Here is a 19,531-nt window from a genome sequence, read left to right as displayed (position 1 = left end):
TTTCTTAAAAATAATTTTTCCTCCAATTTGTTTAGAAAGTTTGATCGAAGCGAATTTAATTTTTTTTTTCATCGCTGAAAGTTTTTTAATTTTTATGAATTTTTGGACAAAAAGTGTTTTTACTTTTTACTGTGTACTGTTTATGTACAGTGTACAATGTAATGTGAAGTGTGTAGTGTTTACTGTGTACTGTGTACTGTGTACTACATGTACCGTTACCAGTGTACTGTGTACTGTGTACTACGTGCACCGTACCAGTGTACCGTGAACCGTGAACCGTGTACCGTGTACCGTGTACCGTGTACCGTGAACCGTGTACCGTGTACCGTGTACCGTGTACCGTGTACCGTGAACCGTGTACCGTGTACTGTTTACTGGATGAATTTGTTTATATTCCTGTGTACTGCATCCTTGAATTTGAAGAGTAGTTTATTATCCACATAATCATCACAACCGTAGCACCAGGCGGACAGATCACTGAAGCTTAGGGTCAACACGTGACCTGTACTGCTGGCATGCTTCGCCATATCACTAAACAAACAGTTAAAGGTACTGTCGTCGTAACTTCAAGAGAACCTCCATTCAAAAAGAGGGGAATGACCTTTATCTGATCAGTGATCAATGATGTTGAAGATAACGTCGTTGTTTTAGCTTGAAAAGTATTTAATTCTGATAATTTCTCCGATATGGGTATTTAAGATATTCTTACTTAATCAGACAAAGATTATAAGGGCACCGTTGTGAATCAGACATGCCACTCTATCAATGAAGGGTCAGTTAAAATTGCTTTGCAGTTAAAAAATATAAATTTTTATTTGACGTTTAGAAAAAAAAACACACAACAAAATGGGTTAGTTTTCAAATATCTGACGGCTTCGGGCAAAATAAATCAACTCTAGAGAAGAAATTGAGTTATGAAAGAAATCAATTCTAGGAAAGAAATAAACTCTAAAAAAGGAATCAACTCTAGGAAAGAAATCAACTCTAGGAAAGAAATCAACTCTAGAGAAGAAATCAACTTTAGTGAAGAAATTAACTCTTAAAAGAAATCAACTCAAAGAAAGAAATCAACTCAAAGAAAGAAATCAACTCTAAGAAAGAAATAATCTTTATAAAAAGAAATCAAGTCTAGGCAAGAAATCAACTCTAGTGAAGAAATCAACTCGAGGATAAAATTCAACGCTGAGAAAGAAATCAACTCTAAAAAAGAAATCAACTCTAGGAAAGAAGTAAACTCTAAACTCTAAGAAAGAAATTAACTCTAAGAAAGAAATCAACTCTAAGAAAGCAATCAACTCTAGGGAAAAACTCAATTATAAACCATTTTCTGCTGGAGTTATAAACATCTAGTCTATTGCAGTCCACAGAAGAAGACATCAAGACATTCCAAATAATATGTATTTAAAAAGAATTCACCTGTTGACATATCTACTGCATAGAATTTGTTTACAATGTAGGCAAATCCAGTTCTCCTGCAGTACAATACAATTACAATTTAGTTCTCCTGCAGTACAATACAATTACAATTCAGTTCTCCTGCAGTACAATACAATTACAATTCAGTTCTCCTGCAGTACAATACAATTACAATTCGGTTCTCCCGAAGTGTAATACAATTACAATTTAGTTCTCCTACTTTACAATACAATAACAATTTAGTTCTCCTGCACTGCAGTATAATAAAATTACAATTCAGTTCTTCTGCAATACATTACAATTCAGTTCTCCTGCAATAAAATACAATGAAAATTCAGTTCTCTTACAGTATTATACAATTACAATTCAGTTCTCCTGCAGTACCATACAATTATAAATCAGTTCTCCTGCAGTACAATACAATTACAATTCAGTTCTCCTAACGTATACATTAAAATTACAATTCAATTCTCCTCTTATAGTACAATACAATTACAATTTAGTTCTCTTACAGTACAATACAATTACAATTTAGTTCTCTAGTACAATACAATTACAATTTAGTTCTCTAACAGTACAATACAATTACAATTTAGTTCTCTTACAGTACAATACAATTACAATTTAGTTCTCTAACAGTACAATACAATTACAATTTAGTTCTCTTACAGTACAATACAATTACAGTTCAGTTTTCCTGCGTACATTACAAATACAGTAAAAACTAAAATTTAACAAACTAAATAATTTAAATATGTTGTAATTCTTTCCTTTCTATCCCCACACTCTTGACAAGGTGCTTTCGTATCAACCTAAAAATAAAATTTTAAAACTGTTTGGCTCCAGCAGTGTATATTTTAAGATTATTCAAGTATATCGCCCCCTGGAGAAAAAAAAACAAAAATTGGACAAAAAAGGCAAGTTTTTTCATCCTTATTCGTACTTTTTAAACATTTTTTTTCCAAATTCAGCCAACAAAACCATAAAAAATTGCCGACCTATCTTTTGGAAACAAAAATTTTTTTTAAAAGAGGGAGGGGGGATAATTTTTTAGGAAAATATACGCCCCTGTTTGGCTCATTGAAGCTACTACAAATTAGTCAAGAAGCTTAAAATTCCCCCCGCTTCCGTTTCCTCAAGTGTGCGCCTAGTAACTAGGCTTTTTTCGTACTCCTTTTCCTTGTAATAATTTTAGCATATAACTTGTGAATGTTGCTTTTCAAGTAGTCATTTTTGTTTGACTTGGACCTGGACTCGAGCCAAGGAGCATTGAAAATAAGGGAGATTGAATATACCCGGCCCGCAATAACATATGATTATACATGCTTCATGGATATGGTACTTCATTTGAATAAGAAATAATTATCTGACGTAGCAAATAATACATTAAACAGTGGGAAAAATAGACTGATAAAACAAACAAATACATTTTTTAGGATGCAAAAATATTGGCAATACAAGCGTATTTTTTTATAATATAAAAAATTAGTTTTATTTAATATGGTATTAGTATTGTACAAAACCACATTTAAATATTTAGGGATTTTTTTTTCAAATGGAGTATCCCATAATCTCATCTCGAAAGAATACATTGTATAATCATACGGTAGGGCGGGCCGTGTCGATTCCATTCCCCTTATATTCCAAGCCCAATGCCCATTGACTTGATTCGTTCAACCGTTATGACGTTTATTCCTGAAGTTGTTCCATGCGTTTATTGAATACAACTTATATATTAAAGATGGGGGGGGGGGGACAGGGGGCTTGCATCCCCAGGGCAGGTATGCCCCCCCCCCCCCTGCTAGCTAATCTACCCAAGTTGAAGTTGACCTGAAGATCTTGTTGTTGTGTAAGTAGGTCTAGGTGTGGACACCAGGATAACGGATACACTGCAAACCCAGGCTCATCAATAACACTAGCTACACCTGGCAGCAGAATTAAATAACAAATATAGTTTAAAGCAGTGCTTAGGATCCATTTACTTTTGATGCGGATCCGGATCGAAGTCATGAATATTTCTGAAAGATTTACTGATTTATTTAACAGTAAAAAAATTTAGAATTTATTTTTCTTCTTTTTTGCGTTTTTTTGTGCTTAATTTGATAATCTCTTTTTTTAACAGTTCAGATTTGGGGATTGAGAGTAAAAGATTTTTGTTCGCCGTTTTTGGTTGACATGTTGGAACTTGCATCCTGATTTCCGTATAATTTTGCGGATCCGGATCCAGGAAGCCAAATATGTTGCGGATCCGGATTCTTTGCACTGAATTTAAAGATTTCTTCACACCCGAAATGCTGGGCGAGTTCATCTAGAAATTTACTTGATGGAGGAAAGTTAAAAAACTGAAAATTTGATATAATTAATTTTCTAAATCCTGGAGGTTTTTGCTCTTGGAAAATCGTCATTTAAACTTTCCCTTACGAATAGGAAAGCTTTTGTTATTTGGAAATTGTCAATAAGGCTAAAATGTTAAAAACTTCATCCATAATTTTAGTGCTTAGGATCCGGATCCGTTTAATCCGCAAGATTTTGGCTTCCTGGATCCGGATCCACGAATCCGGATGCAAGGAGCAAAATATCAACCAAAAAAAAATTTCCTCTCAAACCCCAAATTTGAACTATTCAAAAAAAATTGTAAACATTTCCTGATTTCTGCATGGTTCATAAAGTTTTTGCATAAAAATAAGTGAAAAAAAATAAGACAAAAAATTTGAAAACTTCGCTTTGTTAAAAATTCATCCGCATCAAAATTAAATGGATCTAAAGCGCTGCATAATTCTAAATTATTGAACATTTTAAAGGAGGACGGGGGGGAGGGGAGGTTGATAGTTTAATACATGTCAGTTTAAGGAAATTAATAGCTGAAACTGATTTCTCACGTTCTTTTATAAACAAATAACTCTAGTAAAGCCAAGGAAAAGTAACATTCTAAAATCACAAATATGAATTTATAAATCTTAATAAATCTCGAAACCTGTAGAACCGGAGCTGGGCCCTGCTCCATCCGAACTCATTTCTAGAAAATTTCTGAAAAAAATGAAAAATATACATATTTATTTCGGTTGTACAATCTACAATGCACATATTTCATATTTATGTACGATGTGCACAAATCGGCGATGGTATTAAAAAATAAATTTTATGTTTTTGAAACAAAAGTTTCCATTTCTTTTCTGTTCATCCTAAACATGAGCCAGCCCTCGGCAGCGGATAGATCCACAGCACCCTATTCAAACGTTTTATTTGTTTTCTATTTGTCTTATTCACCACGTTACCCTTCGTTTTTCCAAATGAAGGTAAATTTTTTGCAACTTTATAAAAAATTTGTCCGATGCCACCTGGAATGGTGGTCCAGGCATGGAGTCCATGGTTAATGGGTGATATTGAGCTGCTAGAAAGTGTTCAGCGTAAAGCAGTAAACATGGTTGTTGGACTACAGGGACTAACTTATACTGAGAGACTTAAACCTTTGTACTCTAGCAGAAGGACGGAAAAAATTCGATATTGTCCAAGTTTTTAAAATCCTGCGTGGGATCGACAATGTCGACTTTTCGATCTGGTTCACAATTATCGGGAAAAATGTTGTCAGACCTTTCAAGAAGTACGGCGTACGCGATGAATTTAATACCTTCCAGGAGCAACACCGAAATCTGCAAAAATTTCTGAAGTAGCCGAGTAGTCTCTACCTGCCTGGAATTCTTTGCCCACCGAACTAAAGAATTCTAGAACCTTGAATACCTTCAAAACTGGAGTTTAGAAGATTAATATAAAAAAATATTATGTGCCAGGACAGAGAGCTAGATGTAAGGCACAGAAGCCAAGTTTAATCGATCTCTGTATAACAGCAAGGACAAGAATAGAAGTCTGCGTTTATTGACCACCCGGTCTTATGCAGTCACCAAAACAAGTAACAAGTTAGTAACAAGTATAAAATTAAATTTGCTTATTCAGTGGATAATCCAATTATTTGTTTCATATTAATCAATTTTTTGTAACAGATAAAAACTGTGGTCAGAAATTGTTAAAAATTAATCATTTAGGAAAGCTTTATGTAGAACCAGTTAGCAAAATTTCGTATATTTTGTTTCAATTTTGTCCATTTTCCCACTGGTCTCGTAAAATATTTGCATCTCATCGTTCTTAAATATTCAATAAGTAGCGGATCTTTTTAACGTTTAAGATTTTGAAAACAAAAAAGTTTCCTGTCGTTTGTAGTATTTAATACTGGGCTTGTTCCAGTCCAGAACCTAAAAAATAATTAATAATAATCAAAGTTTAATAATCATTGACTTATGAGTTGAAATGAGATTTATGGTGTAAATTTTCATGACCCCCCCGCCCCCCCCCTCTAATACCCCACTGTGCACACCGCACCGCTATGGCTCAAAGTGTAAAAAGAACGGGAAAAAAACGAATTTTCAAAAGTTTTTTTCATTTCATTTCATCACATAAACGGTATGTCTGGGGAAAAATAAATTTTACTTCAAAAATGAAAAAAAGGATAATGTTTTCAACCTTTATTTTGCATGTAAAGGGAAACTAGTTCATGATTTTTTTAGTGAAATTGCTAACTAAAAGTTTACAACTTCTTCTTGGGGCTGATAAAATAAGAAAAAATTTGCAACTTGCAAGGTTCTTCTTTCTTGTCTTCATTAGATATCAGCTAAAGAAATTTTTAGAGAAAAAAAATTTTAATTTTACTTTCTGGGAAAATTTTTAAACTTACGACTTAAATTTTTTTTCAACCATATATTTACTTTGAAATTAAATAAGTTATGACTGTGGCGAACTGAGGGGCAACTTTCAACTCCAGGAAATAGTTATTGCTAGAAATTTTAAGAAAAGTTACAGATGCCCGAAGTTGCACCATTTTAAAGATATTTCTCTAACCACAGAGAGCTGAATAGATTTAGATAAGTGTTTATACTTTAAATATCATTTCTCTTTTATATAAATAACTAATATTTCGGTACATAAAACGGAACTTGCTATTGTTATTGGTCAGAATGCATTTTGAAATGAAATGCTAATCAGAATTTAATGTTTTGGTCAGCATGCATCTAGTATGCCAGCTAGAATCAAAGAAGCTAAATTTAAGTATTTTATTGATCCAAATGTTCATTGTGAATCCATGAGATTATCATTGAACAATGTTATTGGCCAGCATGCATCCAGCATGCCCGGTTGCATAAACCTCAACTTTGGTCTAAAATCGTTTTTCTGAACCAAAAAAAAATAAATCTATAGTTTGGCTAACATTTCAAAAAAATGCCTAACACAGGTCAACTTTTACCCTATAAATGGATTAGTAGATGACAACACAAAAGGTTGCATCTTTTTAACGGTTATTATAAAGATGCATCCAGCATGCGATGCATCCCACATGCATGCTGAATGATGAACACAATGCATGCTGATTAGTACTTTACTAGAACGGATTTCTTAATCCCATACGGGTTATTTCTGGTAAGCATCTAAGCAGCAATTAATTGTTTCCGTTTTTTTGACACTTTGAGCCAAAATGCGCTCTCTCCTAGTTGTGATTTTAAACCTGGAAGTTGCATCTAGAGCAGTTTATCTCCAGAGCTGCAGTAATTATACTCTTCCATAACTAAACATCAACATAAAAAATGTAAATGTAATGTTATATAAACTGTACAGGCACTGTCCAGGGGTGTTTGTGACAGTAGGTCACTGTATATTTTCAACAACAAAATTATTGCCTCCCTTCTGAAACCCCCCCCCCCCTGGTGGTAGGATTAGTAGGACGAACTTGTGAAGAAAAACTAGCCGAAATTGGCCTGACAACCTTGAAGGACAGGCGGATAGATTTAATAGATAGATTTAGTTCAAACTTTTTAAATCCTCATAGAATTTGACAGGGTTGACCCCTCTATATGGTTCAATATTGTTGGAGAAAATGTTACCAGACTAACTAGGATAATGCCTATGAGTGCAATCTTTATCGAATCGATCAAATACAGAACAGCGGAAAAACTTCTTTACAAATAGAGTAATAACGGTCTGGAATGCAGTGGCGAAGAAATGTGGAGATATTTAAAACAGGACTCGAGAAAATAACATTTTTAATCTGTGCCATGTACCAGTGTAACGGAGGAATGAATGATACGTTCCAGGATGAAGATAAGATGAACACTGTTTAGTCCAATATTAAACCAAAATCCGCCTTATGGACTCAGGGGTTTTCTGTGGATCACTCTTCAAGTATTCCAAGTGTTCCCCACAGAATTTAGGTATGTTTTTAGAGGTTTTATTCACTGAATTAGGGGAAAAAAAATCATTTTTGAGGGTAAAAAGTATCAAAAACTGTTAATATCCAAATTTTCATTCACCCCCCCCCCCCCCTAGACGTTTAAATATAATTATTTCCCCACCTCCCTAAAAAATATACACCCCTGCGTATTGTGTACAGTATTGCACAGTTTGGCATGAAAAAGCTAGTGTGTACACACAAGTGTACAGTATTGCACAGTTTTGTACAATATAGAAGTGTACAGTTGTGTATACTGTATAGTAGTGCTAATCATTTTTAATTGGTATTTATTTATTAACAATTGATGGTCTAAAAGACAAATGAACAAAAATATTTCAAGGGGGCGAGGAAGGCGACGCCGCACCCGTTTAACCTCCGACTCACAGATGACGTCACAAAAGGTATTTTCGGCATAGGGGTAGCGCATGCCGCAAATCCCGTTTTGTGACGTCATTTGTGGGTCGGAGGTAAAACGGGTGTTGGTCGGCTTCCCCCCCCCCCCTCATTGAAGTGCAATTAACATTGAAGATATTAATACTTAAATCACTAAATCAATTCGTCTGATTTCCTTAAAAGTAAACCTGTTTATTTGTGTTCAATATTCATAAACAATTGTATATGATGTACATAAATGTACCTTTGTCCCAACTCCTCTACTTCTGTACTCAGGCTGTACATAGAGATCCTTAAATTTGCATTTTGAGATAAAATTCTTGTAAAACTTCAGAAATAAAATCCTCATGAGAAAAAATAAAATACTTGAAATTGGTACATCTTTGATAAATTTTTTAGAATATTTTGGAAAAATTTGTTTTATCATTTAAAAATAAAAATATTAAAGAAATATGGACAAGATAAATTACCTCCATGTGAACAACTTTCCCTTCCCACGTCGAGTAGGTGTAGAAAAATAAACAAAACCCAACAATCTAAACAATTAGAAACATTTTTTAAATCTATTTACACAAAAAATAATGCCAATAATCCCCGAGTGAACTGAGTTGAAAATATGTTACTGAGAAGATCGATCCCTCATTCTAAAAAACTTTAAAGTTTTTTGTTCTTTGGTCGAAATTAATAAATAGCGGGAGATAGTTGAACCGAATCTTTCATTGACATTTTCGAAGTAGTTCAACTAAGCAAATCTAGTTGAACTAATTCTGACCGAGAATATTTCTATTGTTATTATTCAAGATATCTACCTACTTTTGATCCAACTTCGGCTACATGAGAGTAGAAAAATTTATTATCTCCAAAACCATCCCTGAAATTATAATTTTTCAAATAACAAAATTGTAAATATTTAAAAATCATCTTAAAATTCCCAATTGACGCTTTCTTTCTATATCTTAGATTTCAATATCTAATTGCATGCGATTAATCAGGCGACTTTACATAAATATTTCTGGTAATTTTAAATGCTCAAAAAAGACAGATCACATTTTGGAAATGGCAAGACTTGGGTTATTGTGTGATAATCGTTTCACCAATCGTATTTGTAAAGCTAAATTGTAAAGTCGTCTGATTAAATGTAAATTTATTCTGGGTCTTTGAGATTATAAGATGACTGTAGCAGTGTAGACTGTAGATAACAGTACGCTGCTCATAATTGCTATTCATCTGTTTTTACAATGTTATTCATTTAACATTTGTTCTTGGTACGGAATTTTTTTTCTAAGTAAAACTTAATTTTCCTGGCTCAGTTCAAGTGTAATTCAATCACTGGAGAAAAAAATGAATTTCAATATTTTTAATTCTTTCTGATTAAAAATTGATCTCTCCCGCCCCTATAAAGACGCAATAGATGTCCCCCCCCCCCTAGTTCCGCCATTGGGTAAATTATTTAATTCATGCTGTATAATCCGGAAGAAGGTAAAATATTAAAGGAAGTGAACCAGTAAATTCAAGTGTCCGGTTCACAATTACAAATCACAACGATACCCATAAAAGGTTTGACTGATCACAAACAGAAAAAAAATTATTATTTCTACCAATTTGTTTTCTAGAAAAGGGAACTTAGCATATCTGCTCCAGAAACGATGTAAGACAAGCTAGAATAACGACGATATCCTCCACATCAGATTAAGAAGTATTGTTGTGAATCGAACATATCGAATGAAGACAGTCCCTTTTAACCTGATTAAATCCTCGGCAGTGATTTTGGGACCCTCCGGCATCTTCTCGTAATCAGCCAGCTCCTGGATCAACGACCTAAACTCAAACTTGAGTCAGGATTTATATTTTCTAAAAAGTCACTCCCTGCCCTCCCTCAATCATGTTAAGCAGGGGTTCATAATTTCTTGAAAAATCCACTCCCCCCATCCTATTACAAATAATTTTTCCCCAAATGTTTTGCACACGATCCTAGCATTATTTGCTGAAATAAATAAATGAATAACGTATAACTTATTTTTTGGCAAAAAGTCAAAAAGGAGGAAAACAAATTTTGTTTTTGTTTTCAATTTTTCCACAGAGCACCGAAGATTATTTTTATTCTTGAGAAAATCGTAGGACATTTTTTCTTATATATAACTAAATTACTCATTTTTAGGGTATTAAAATCGAAAAAATATTTGAACAGACTCAAATGGTTACAGGGGGGATATGTAGAGCACCTCCCCAAGAAATGGGCCTTTATCTTTCACTTTTTGACGAAAAAAATTATACCAGGCAATAAGTACTGGCTTCAGGTACTTTTAGGCTTTAGCAATTTCGGTTCTAATTCCGGCATATTTTCTATATCAGTTTTATATGCTCATAAACAATATCACATACAGGGGTTGGTCCTTATAATGATATGTATCAACAAAGCCGTTCATGGCAAAGAGGTTAATCAAGGTAACTCATAGCAAAGAGGTCAAACATGTAGCAGTTCATTGCTAAGTGGTCAGCCCGGTAGATAGTTGATGGCAAGGAGGCCAATCAGGTAGTAGCTCATAAATGGGAAGTCAATTAGATATCATTTCATAGCTAGGGGGTCAATCAGGTAGAAAGTAAATAGCTAGTGGCCGGTTCAATCTGGTATATTGTTCATAGCTAGGAGGTAAATCAGATATCAGTTCATATCTAGGGGTCAGGAAGCAGTTTCTATCTAGGGGGTCAATTAGGAAGAAATTCATAGATAGGGGGTCAATCAGGAAGCAGTTTCTAACCAGAAGGTCAATCAAATAGATAGTTTATAGAAAGGGGTCAATCAGGTAGAAAGTTCATATCTAAGGGGTCAATTAGATTATTAGATGGATAATTCATAGCTAAGGTGAATTAGGTAGATAGTACATTGCTCAGGTAGCAGTTGAGCACTAAGAGGTCTAATTTGAAAACTGTTTTTTTGGGGAGTACACTTTTGCAGTGTAACAAGGAATATTTGTTCAGCAATATTTTGATTTTTACATGTAGATGTTGAGTGCTAATGGCTTCCTAGACATCTGAATTTTTTGGGGGGAAATCTTATATGCATGTGAAACAACTTGGGCCTGTGTGCTAATTTTTTTAAAGGGTGATTTGGGTCAGCCTAGTGTAAACTGTACAGAGTACATGAGCTGTATTAAAAAAAGAATTGGAAAAAGAAAAAAAGAAAAAATTATCAAAATAAAAAAATGCTTTGTATTTTTTACCCTAACTTTTCCGACCATCTTAAAATGTGAATAAATGTTTAAATACCTGATAACATAACAATCCTCTTTAACTGCTGGTCGTATCTTAACATCTTCATCTTTAAAATCTGTCATCATATGTCTGAAACAATCATATAATATTATACATTTCATTAATTATTGTTCATATGACAGAAACTGTACATTATCTTATATATATCTTATTTGTACAATTGATAAAAGTTTTCAACAAAAGCTCGATAAGTTATTTTTAGAATACTAAAAGAAGACATCAATTATGAGCAAATATTTAAATGTTTTGAACCAATTAGTTTTAAAGATAAGAGGGAACAATTAAAGTTGAACCGCAAGTGGCAAGTTGTTTCCCCTTTTTGATTTTTACCCCCAAAAAAATTATTTATTTTCCCTTAAAACATTCAGCAGTAAAAAAAGGTGCTCCAGGGAACAAAGGGATATAATTGGTTACTAAAATATATAACCTTAAAAATATCTAAAGTATAAGTAATAAAAATCCTCCAAATCTGAACGGAAAATTATAAATATAATACTAAATTCGGTTAAGAAATTATAAATATTAAACTAAATTTGGTCAAAAAAATTGGTTTATACATAACTTATCAAGGATTTAATTCAGACGACGAAAATATTATAGTTCAGTTGCATTGAAAGTTAAAACCCCAAGCGAAGATTTCCAGGTTTAAGGAGAAAATGTAAATTTCTTAGCTTTGGCCGTGATCGGTTTATACCGAGGTGCTGTGGGTTGTAGTAAGTGAATCAACAGTAAGAAGAACCGTGGACGAATTCCTGTTTATTACTACAGTACAATCTTCTCCTTCCATCCCGACCAATCGTCGACGTGGCCGGTTCACAGCTCGTCTAAACAAGTTAACATAAAGCTAAGTCATTTTTTGGATCAAGATACAGTAAGAACCAGAAATAAATGGAGTTTTCTTTGTCTTCTATTTTGTTTTAATTAGAAACTGTCGGCTAAGGATCTTCATAATTTGCAATTTAATATTTATAAACAATTGGTATTTAAAAATCTGTAGCTCGACATTTCTGTATTAATTACGAATTTTAGATAAAATGGTTTGAAGGATCCTGCTATTATTCTGAAGAAATAGACACTCATAACGGTCCCATTCTTTTGAAATCAATTTACTTTTATTTCGGTGCTGAGTCAATGAAGGACGTCAACTAAAAGTTACTTTTCAGATTCAACTACTGGAATATTAACCCTTCGTATTTAGCGGGGAAACCCCAGTTCACAACGATACACTTAAATCTTCGTCCAAGCAAAAATTATGAGATTATCATTGTTTTTTATCTGAAAATTCAAAAATTTTAAACTGAGGTTTACTCCTATAACAACGACTTACGGATTGACGTATCAGAGACAAGAAAGGAAATTTTAAAAATCCAACTAATCCTCTTGTAGACCGTTTTGATTAAAAAATAGTTTGAAAATAGATTAAAAATCCAACTTATACTTCTCTTGTAGACCGTTATGATTAAAAAATGGTTTAAGATAGATTAAAAATTTAACTTATCCTCTTGTAGACCTTTATGATTAAAAAATGGTTTTAAGATAGATTAAAAATCAAAATTATCCTCTTGTAGACCGTTAAGAATAAAAAAATAGTTTTAAACAGATTAAAAATTTAACTTATCCTCTTGTAGGCCGTTATGATTAAAAAATGGTTTTAAGATAGATTTAAAATTTAACTTATCCTCTTGTAGACCTTTATGATTAAAAAATGGTTTTAAGATAGATTAAAAATCAAAATTATCCTCTTGTAGACCGTTAAGAATAAAAAAATAGTTTTAACATAGATTAAAAATCCAATTTATCCTCTTGTAGACAGTTATGATTTAACATTAGTTTTAAAATCCAACTTATCCTCTTGTAGACCTTTATGATTAAAAAATAGTTTTAAAATAGATTAAAAATCTAACTTATCCTCTTTTAGAACATTATGATTAAAAAATAGTTTTAAAATAGATTAAAAATCTAACTTATCCTCTTTTAGAACATTATGATTAAAAAATAGTTTTAAAATAGATTAAAAATCTAACTTATCCTCTTGTAGACCATTATGATTAAAAATAGTTTTAAACAGATTAAAAATATAATTTATCCTCTTGTAGACCGTTGTTATTAAAAAATGGTTTTAAAATCCAACTTATCCTCTTGTAGACCGTTATGATTAAAAAATAGTTTATAATAGATTAAAAATCCAACTTATCCTCTTGTAGACCGTTATGATTAAAAATAGTATAAAATAGATTAAAAATCCAACTTATCCTCCTCTTGTAGACCGTTATGATTAAAAATAGTATAAAATAGATTAAAAATATAGTTTATCCTCTTGTAGACCGTTATGATTAAAAATAGTATAAAATAGATTAAAAATATAGTTTATCCTCTTGTAGACCGTTGTGATTAAAAAATAGTTTAAATAGATTAAAAATCCAACTTATCCTCTTGTAGACAGTTATGATTAAAAATATTTTATAATAGATTAAAAATCCAACCTGTGAACCGGAGTCCCCAGCCCTTTCTTAGGTGTTGTAGGTTTATTGCTGGTATTAAACGTCACCTGAAAAATTATACAAAATTAAATACTTTGAGATACAGGGATATAAATTATCTGTATTAAAAACAAGACATTCGTATATATATATATGTACCATGGAGAAAACAATTATTCTGTTTAGAGAAGAAAAAAACCCGTTAAACAAGAGAAGTGAACTGCTGGGAAAATGTAGACATAGAGCAAAATACCTTCTGTCTGCAACCATTAAACAACCAAACCAGAAGATACCAACTGGCCAGGGATAATGTGAAGACTCTCATGTGTTACTGCAGTTTCCTTAGTTATTTTTTTATTAAGTAAAGTTTTTGAAATTGTCAATTAATTTCTTGAAAATCCGTTAAAAAAAATTTAGAAAATCCATAATATTTGTCGTAAAACATCAGTTAACCCATGTTTATTGACTGATGAGGATCGAGAGATCTGAAACAATTTGTATTTCAATAAATATGAAAACTGAGAAGCTGTTCTGATTATTTCTTTATAGTTATAAGTTATATATATATATATATATATATATATATGTTGTGTATAGCCGGCCAAACAGCTGGACCGATTGGGCTGAAATTTTTTGTGGACACTAAGGGGTAGCTGGGGAATGTTAAAGGCTGAAGAAATTCGAAAATATTTTTTTTTCAATTTTTTTTTCAATTTTTCTTTTCAAATTTTTTTCCACGGGCTCTTCAGATAGTCTTTAATAAATCAGCTCCCTCTTCACACTTTATTTGACCCCAATATGTAAATAATATTTTAATCTTAAAATGTCTTTGACTAGTTCTAATCTTTATAATAGCCTGAGATTTAGTGCTTGAATATACTGGTCTATATACTAGTAATACACCTGAGATTTAGGTGCTTTAATTTCTTGAATATACTGGTCTATATACTAGTAATTTACCTGAGATTCAAGTGCTTGAATATACTGGTCTATATACTAGTAATATACCTGAGATTCAAGTGCTTGAATATACTGGTTTATATACTAGTAATATACCTGAGATTTAAGTGCTTGAATATACTGGTTTATATACTAGTAATATACCTGAGATTTAAGTGCTTGAATATACTGGTCTATATCCTAGAATATATCTGAGATTTAAGTGCTTGAATATACTGATCTATATAATAGTAATATACCTGAGATTTAAGTGCTTGAATATACTGGTCTATATACTAGAATATATCTGAGATTTAAGTGCTTGAATATACTGGTCAATATCCTTGTAATATACCTGAGATTTAAGTGCTTGAAGTGCTTGAATATACTGGTCTATATACTAGTAATATACCTGAGATTTAAGTGCTTGAATATACTGGTTTATATACTAGTAATATACCTGAGATTTAAGTGCTTGAAGTGCTTGAATAAACTTGTCAAGGTCCTGCTGCAGAAAAGGTTTATAACTGTGACGGGCTGCCTCGTAAAGGTCACAGAAACTATGGATTTTCTAAACAGACAAACAGTGGTTGATTTTATTCAAAAATGTTTTTAAAAATGGAAACATAAAACTCCAATTTTTTCTGCTAAGTTTTTTTAACATATAAAGTAAGAAGAGTACTTTCTGGTGGGAAAGGAGAGAAACTTTTTTTTTAAGATGAAATAAAAGTTTACCCATTAATACAGGAGAAGAAAGTTCCAAACCTGACACTCAGTGTGAGGTCTGGACCAAATATTCGTTAGTAACTTTCTTCCCTGTCATTCAAACTGTTAATATTTCACCAAGTTTCAATCTTACCCTATGAATAGAAACCGTCAAAAAATCCTGAAGGAAACTGTGTAAACTTGGTTACACAGGAGGAAGAACGTTTAACAGAGTAAAGGGTAATGAAGGCAATAAGACCCTACCTTTGGTTCTATTCCTACTAATGGGCCAGCCAAACAGTCGATAAGAAAAGATCTGAAAAAGTTTTATAAAACAGAAAAACCTCAACGTCCATTTCTATTTTGTGGAAGTCTATATATAAAAAGAAATTGTTTTATGTTTGATGAGAGCAAATTATTCTTAAAGAGCAAATTAATATTAGGTTCACATCCCTTAAAGGATGAAACGAGACAGATATTCTAAAGAACAACGACAAAATGAAAAATTGGACATCCGCTAGAAAGTTGTTATCTCTTTTTGATACATTTTACCAAAAAAAAAAAAACAATCCCAATGTAATGTCTTTGCATATTATATAGTTGACATACCTAAGGTTAGCGCCTGCAGGTCTCCAGTATTCAGGATCATACACTCCCAGTAATCTGTCCAACTCAGATACTCTAAATATATCATACACTCCCAGTGATCTGTCCAACTCAGATACTCTAAATATATCATGCACTCCCAGTAATCTGTCTAACTCAGATACTCTAAATATATCATATACTCCCAGTAATCTGTCCAACTCAGATACTCTAAATATATCATATACTCCCAGTAATCTGTCAAACTCAGATACTCTAAATATATCATATACTTCCAGTAATCTGTCTAACTCAGATACTCTAAATATATCATATATTCCCAGTAATCTGTCTGACTCAGATATTCTAAATAGATCATATACTCCCAGTGATTTGTTTAACTCAGATACTCTAAATAGACCATATACTCCCAGTGATTTGTTTAACTCAGATACTCTAAATAGATCATATACTCCAAGTGATTTGTTTAACTCAGATATTCTAAATAGATCATATACTCCCAGTGATTTGTTTAACTCAGATACTCTACATTTTACAATCTTCAGACCGTCGAATAGTATGTAATGTAAGTGTGTACGCATGAATACCGAGAGCTGACTAAAAAAATAATACGCAGAATATGTCAAAGTTTTAATTATGTTTGTGTTTGTATGCTAATTGTTTAAGCCGGCAAATGCAAAACAAGACTTGATGAGAGGTAACTGTGATAAATAATTTACATTTACTCTCTTAAGTAACATACAGTCATCGTCATATTTATCAATGCAATGAAAACGACTTTCGATTTCAATTTTGATTCTTACCAAGCTTTCAAACAGCATTGATACACATAAATATAGAAACAAGAGAAGCTGTCAATTTTCAGCTTCTTTTTCTTTCCCTTATAACTTGAAATTTGAAAAAACCTGTAAGAAATCAAAACATAAATCGAAAACTCGTCTTCTTTGTTTTGATAAAACTCCGACCACTGTGAAAAAATATGGCTACTTCCTCAGACGTTTAGTCACAGGAGGTCCCTTCATGCAGCATATTGTACGATTTTTTAAAATACCACGGGCCACAGGTTTATTGTTTTTAAAGTATATTTTTGTACACCCTCACCCCCCCCCCCTAGAATAATTCTTTTTACAGGGGGCGCAACCCGCGCAAACTTCGCACGCAAAAGTAGAAGAACATTTTTAGATTTTGGTCTTACAATGATGGAGCGTGTTAGCGACTTTTAAAAGGATAAAAAATCAGTTTATCCTTTTTAATTTTGCCTTCCCTCTTCCCCATTCATTTGTCCTTCGTTCTTCTTCATTTTTCCCCAAACCATATTTTTGCCAAACGAAAAAATATAAACCCCTGTATTTCTGGACCTTCCCCCCCCCCCCCCCACCACGGTCCCACTTTCGTTTTTAATAATATTATCTTACCTATCAACAGCTGCAACTCTGAACCTTAAAAACAATACTCTTTAACTAAATATGTTCATTTTAAATAAATAAAAAAAAGTTTATTTACCCAAATACTAGTAAGTCGGTCGATTTATAAGGAAAATGTTTCTTTTCAGGAACTTTAGAAAATACTTGAGAAACCCCGGTTATCAACAACATATATGCATATTGTATATAATTAGAGCAAAAACCCCGACTTGGAAATCTCATATTTTCGAACATTTAACAATCGACCTATATTTTTTCTTTACCAGCTTGAAAATAAAAAATAGGAGGCCATTTATAAATCATTCTTTTTAAACCTAACGTACCTAATATTCTCACTTGATTCAGTATTATCCATAGGTTGAGTTCTAGGTTCAAATCTAATGTGTGCCGCATACTCGATCCTTCGATCTATCTCTTTCCGTAGAGGCTTCAGTCCACCTGATCAATCATTGATTTAATCTATATATATACTTTGCTTGTCTGTCTGATTGTATCCAATAAACGTAATAACGGGTGAACCGATCGGGTCCAAGTTTTGTGTGGGACCTCACATGACACCAGGAAAGGTTTATGGTTAATCGAATTTTCAAATATTTAAACCCAACAAAATTCAATTTTCATAAAATTTTCAAAATCCACGATATTTTTTTTAAATCCACAAACATTTTTGATTTTGTACAAAGAGAAAATGTTCACAATTGAAATAGAAGATGGGCGCAAAGCGTCCTAAACGCCTTCAACGCCTTGTACATTTTAAAAATAGTGCAAAATTGTTGAATGGGAATATTTAAAATATAAGAACTATAAGAAAAGAAATCTGAAAAAGAGGTCCCGTTATGAACCCCCCAGACCGCCGGCAGGTTATAAGAGAAACACGATTTATAATATACTGGGCGCACTTAGAAAAATCAATATTCATGCAGTAACATTGTTTCTTTCTTAGCGAAACCATAGCATCAAAATCAAAGCAGCAGATTAAAAATTGAACTTTACTTTTAGATTGAAGTCTCATAATTTGTGGGTAACCCTGTATATCCCTAAAAAAAAGTATTACCTTGTCCAACCGAGACATGGGGACCTCTACGCCCCCGAAGGGAAAACCGGTTTATCTGTCGTTTCGAGAATATAAACAGAATAATAATTGTCTGTACACCTATACCGATAATGATAACAACCGCCACACCTGAAATATAAGTTTTACAGATCTTTTTTGACAGTTTTAAATCAGTTGCAAAGCAGTTTTGACTAGTTTTAACATGAAATCAACACTTATTTGGCATTATTAATAAACCAATCCACCTACCTACCAAAATATCAACCTACCCACATACCTACCTTTAAACCTACTCAATTACCTACCGAAATATCAACCAACCCATCTACCTACCAAACTATCAACCCACATACCTGCCTTCCCTTCAAAAAACCTAACTACCTATCAACAAATCCACCTACCCAACAACCTACCTACCTACCTACCAACCAACCAATCAACCCACCTAACTACCTGACAATTGTTCCTGTTGTGGTGGTAGCTGAGGAGGCACAGTAAGGGGCGGAGATTCAATCTCCATCTTTATCTGAAATAAAAGCAGGCCTAATATAAAATGTAAAAAGCCTGATGTAGCAAAAAATATGCACTTTAACAGATCAGTATTTAAAGAAGAACTGACTCATTTTCGAAGTTTGTGTAAAAAAATGACTATTTAGTGTGCAAAAAATTGAGAAATTAAACTGATCATATTCTAGGAAATAAATAAGATTAGACGATTTGGAATACTTTAAACATAATCAAATCAATTACTGATAAGTTCATACTCTTCATCATTGATCGAACTCATTAAAAAAAGCTGAACTATCCAATTTTACAGATTTCTCTCTTCGTTGTGAGAATTAGAGATGCTCCCGAGAGAAATAAAAATTCTTAGCTTCACATGCATTCTTCAGCAAATCAGTGACACAATAAACATGAGAACTCAATGATTCTTCAACTTTCAACAACTTTTAACAACTTTGCTTTA

The 19,531-nt window shown here is 32.7% G+C and overlaps 2 protein-coding genes across 2 annotated transcripts; both read right to left on the bottom strand.

The window, feature by feature from the left end:
- Positions 1–4,440: 4,440 nt before the first annotated feature.
- Positions 4,441–11,483, bottom strand: LOC111697987 (diamine acetyltransferase 2-like). The gene is made up of 8 exons (XM_023468190.1): positions 11,351–11,483; positions 9,827–9,901; positions 8,897–8,954; positions 8,554–8,619; positions 8,328–8,375; positions 6,968–7,027; positions 5,619–5,663; positions 4,441–4,642 (listed from the first exon to the last, which is right to left on the bottom strand). The coding sequence occupies exons 1-8, from the start codon at positions 11,455–11,457 to the stop codon at positions 4,556–4,558; spliced, it is 546 nt and encodes a 181-aa protein (XP_023323958.1). The 5' UTR covers positions 11,458–11,483; the 3' UTR covers positions 4,441–4,555.
- Positions 11,425–19,123, bottom strand: LOC111697986 (uncharacterized protein C1orf43 homolog). The gene is made up of 9 exons (XM_023468189.1): positions 19,018–19,123; positions 18,565–18,693; positions 17,834–17,948; positions 17,502–17,525; positions 16,090–16,161; positions 15,745–15,796; positions 15,236–15,346; positions 13,840–13,904; positions 11,425–12,180 (listed from the first exon to the last, which is right to left on the bottom strand). Exons 1-9 carry the CDS (start codon positions 19,082–19,084, stop codon positions 12,045–12,047), a joined length of 771 nt encoding a protein of 256 aa, XP_023323957.1. The 5' UTR covers positions 19,085–19,123; the 3' UTR covers positions 11,425–12,044.
- Between the last annotated feature and the right edge of the window lie 408 nt (positions 19,124–19,531).

This window comes from Eurytemora carolleeae, unplaced genomic scaffold (genome assembly GCF_000591075.1).
Source record: "Eurytemora carolleeae unplaced genomic scaffold, Eaff_2.0 scaffold296, whole genome shotgun sequence".
NCBI classification, from domain to species: Eukaryota; Metazoa; Arthropoda; class Copepoda; order Calanoida; family Temoridae; genus Eurytemora; species Eurytemora carolleeae.
Note: the sequence above shows the minus strand (reverse complement) of the source record. Positions and strands in the feature narration are given on the sequence as shown.

What these genes read in the sequence shown, in the direction of transcription:
- LOC111697987 (XM_023468190.1), bottom strand. Translation starts at nt 11,457, where the DNA reads ATGAAATGTATAATATTATATGATTGTTTCAGACATATGATGACAGAT. An exon ending in ACTGCCGAGGATTTAATCAG is followed by an intron (nt 8,955 to 9,826) that starts GTTAAAAGGGAC and finishes TTATAATTTCAG; the next exon opens with GGATGGTTTTGGAGATAATA. An exon ending in GGAAAGTTGTTCACATGGAG is followed by an intron (nt 8,376 to 8,553) that starts GTAATTTATCTT and finishes TGCAAATTTAAG; the next exon opens with GATCTCTATGTACAGCCTGA.
- LOC111697986 (XM_023468189.1), bottom strand. Translation starts at nt 19,084, where the DNA reads ATGGAGATTGAATCTCCGCCCCTTACTGTGCCTCCTCAGCTACCACCA. An exon ending in CCTGCAGGCGCTAACCTTAG is followed by an intron (nt 15,797 to 16,089) that starts GTATGTCAACTA and finishes AAACTTTTTCAG; the next exon opens with ATCTTTTCTTATCGACTGTT. An exon ending in TTCAAGCACTTAAATCTCAG is followed by an intron (nt 13,905 to 15,235) that starts GTATATTACTAG and finishes ATAATTTTTCAG; the next exon opens with GTGACGTTTAATACCAGCAA.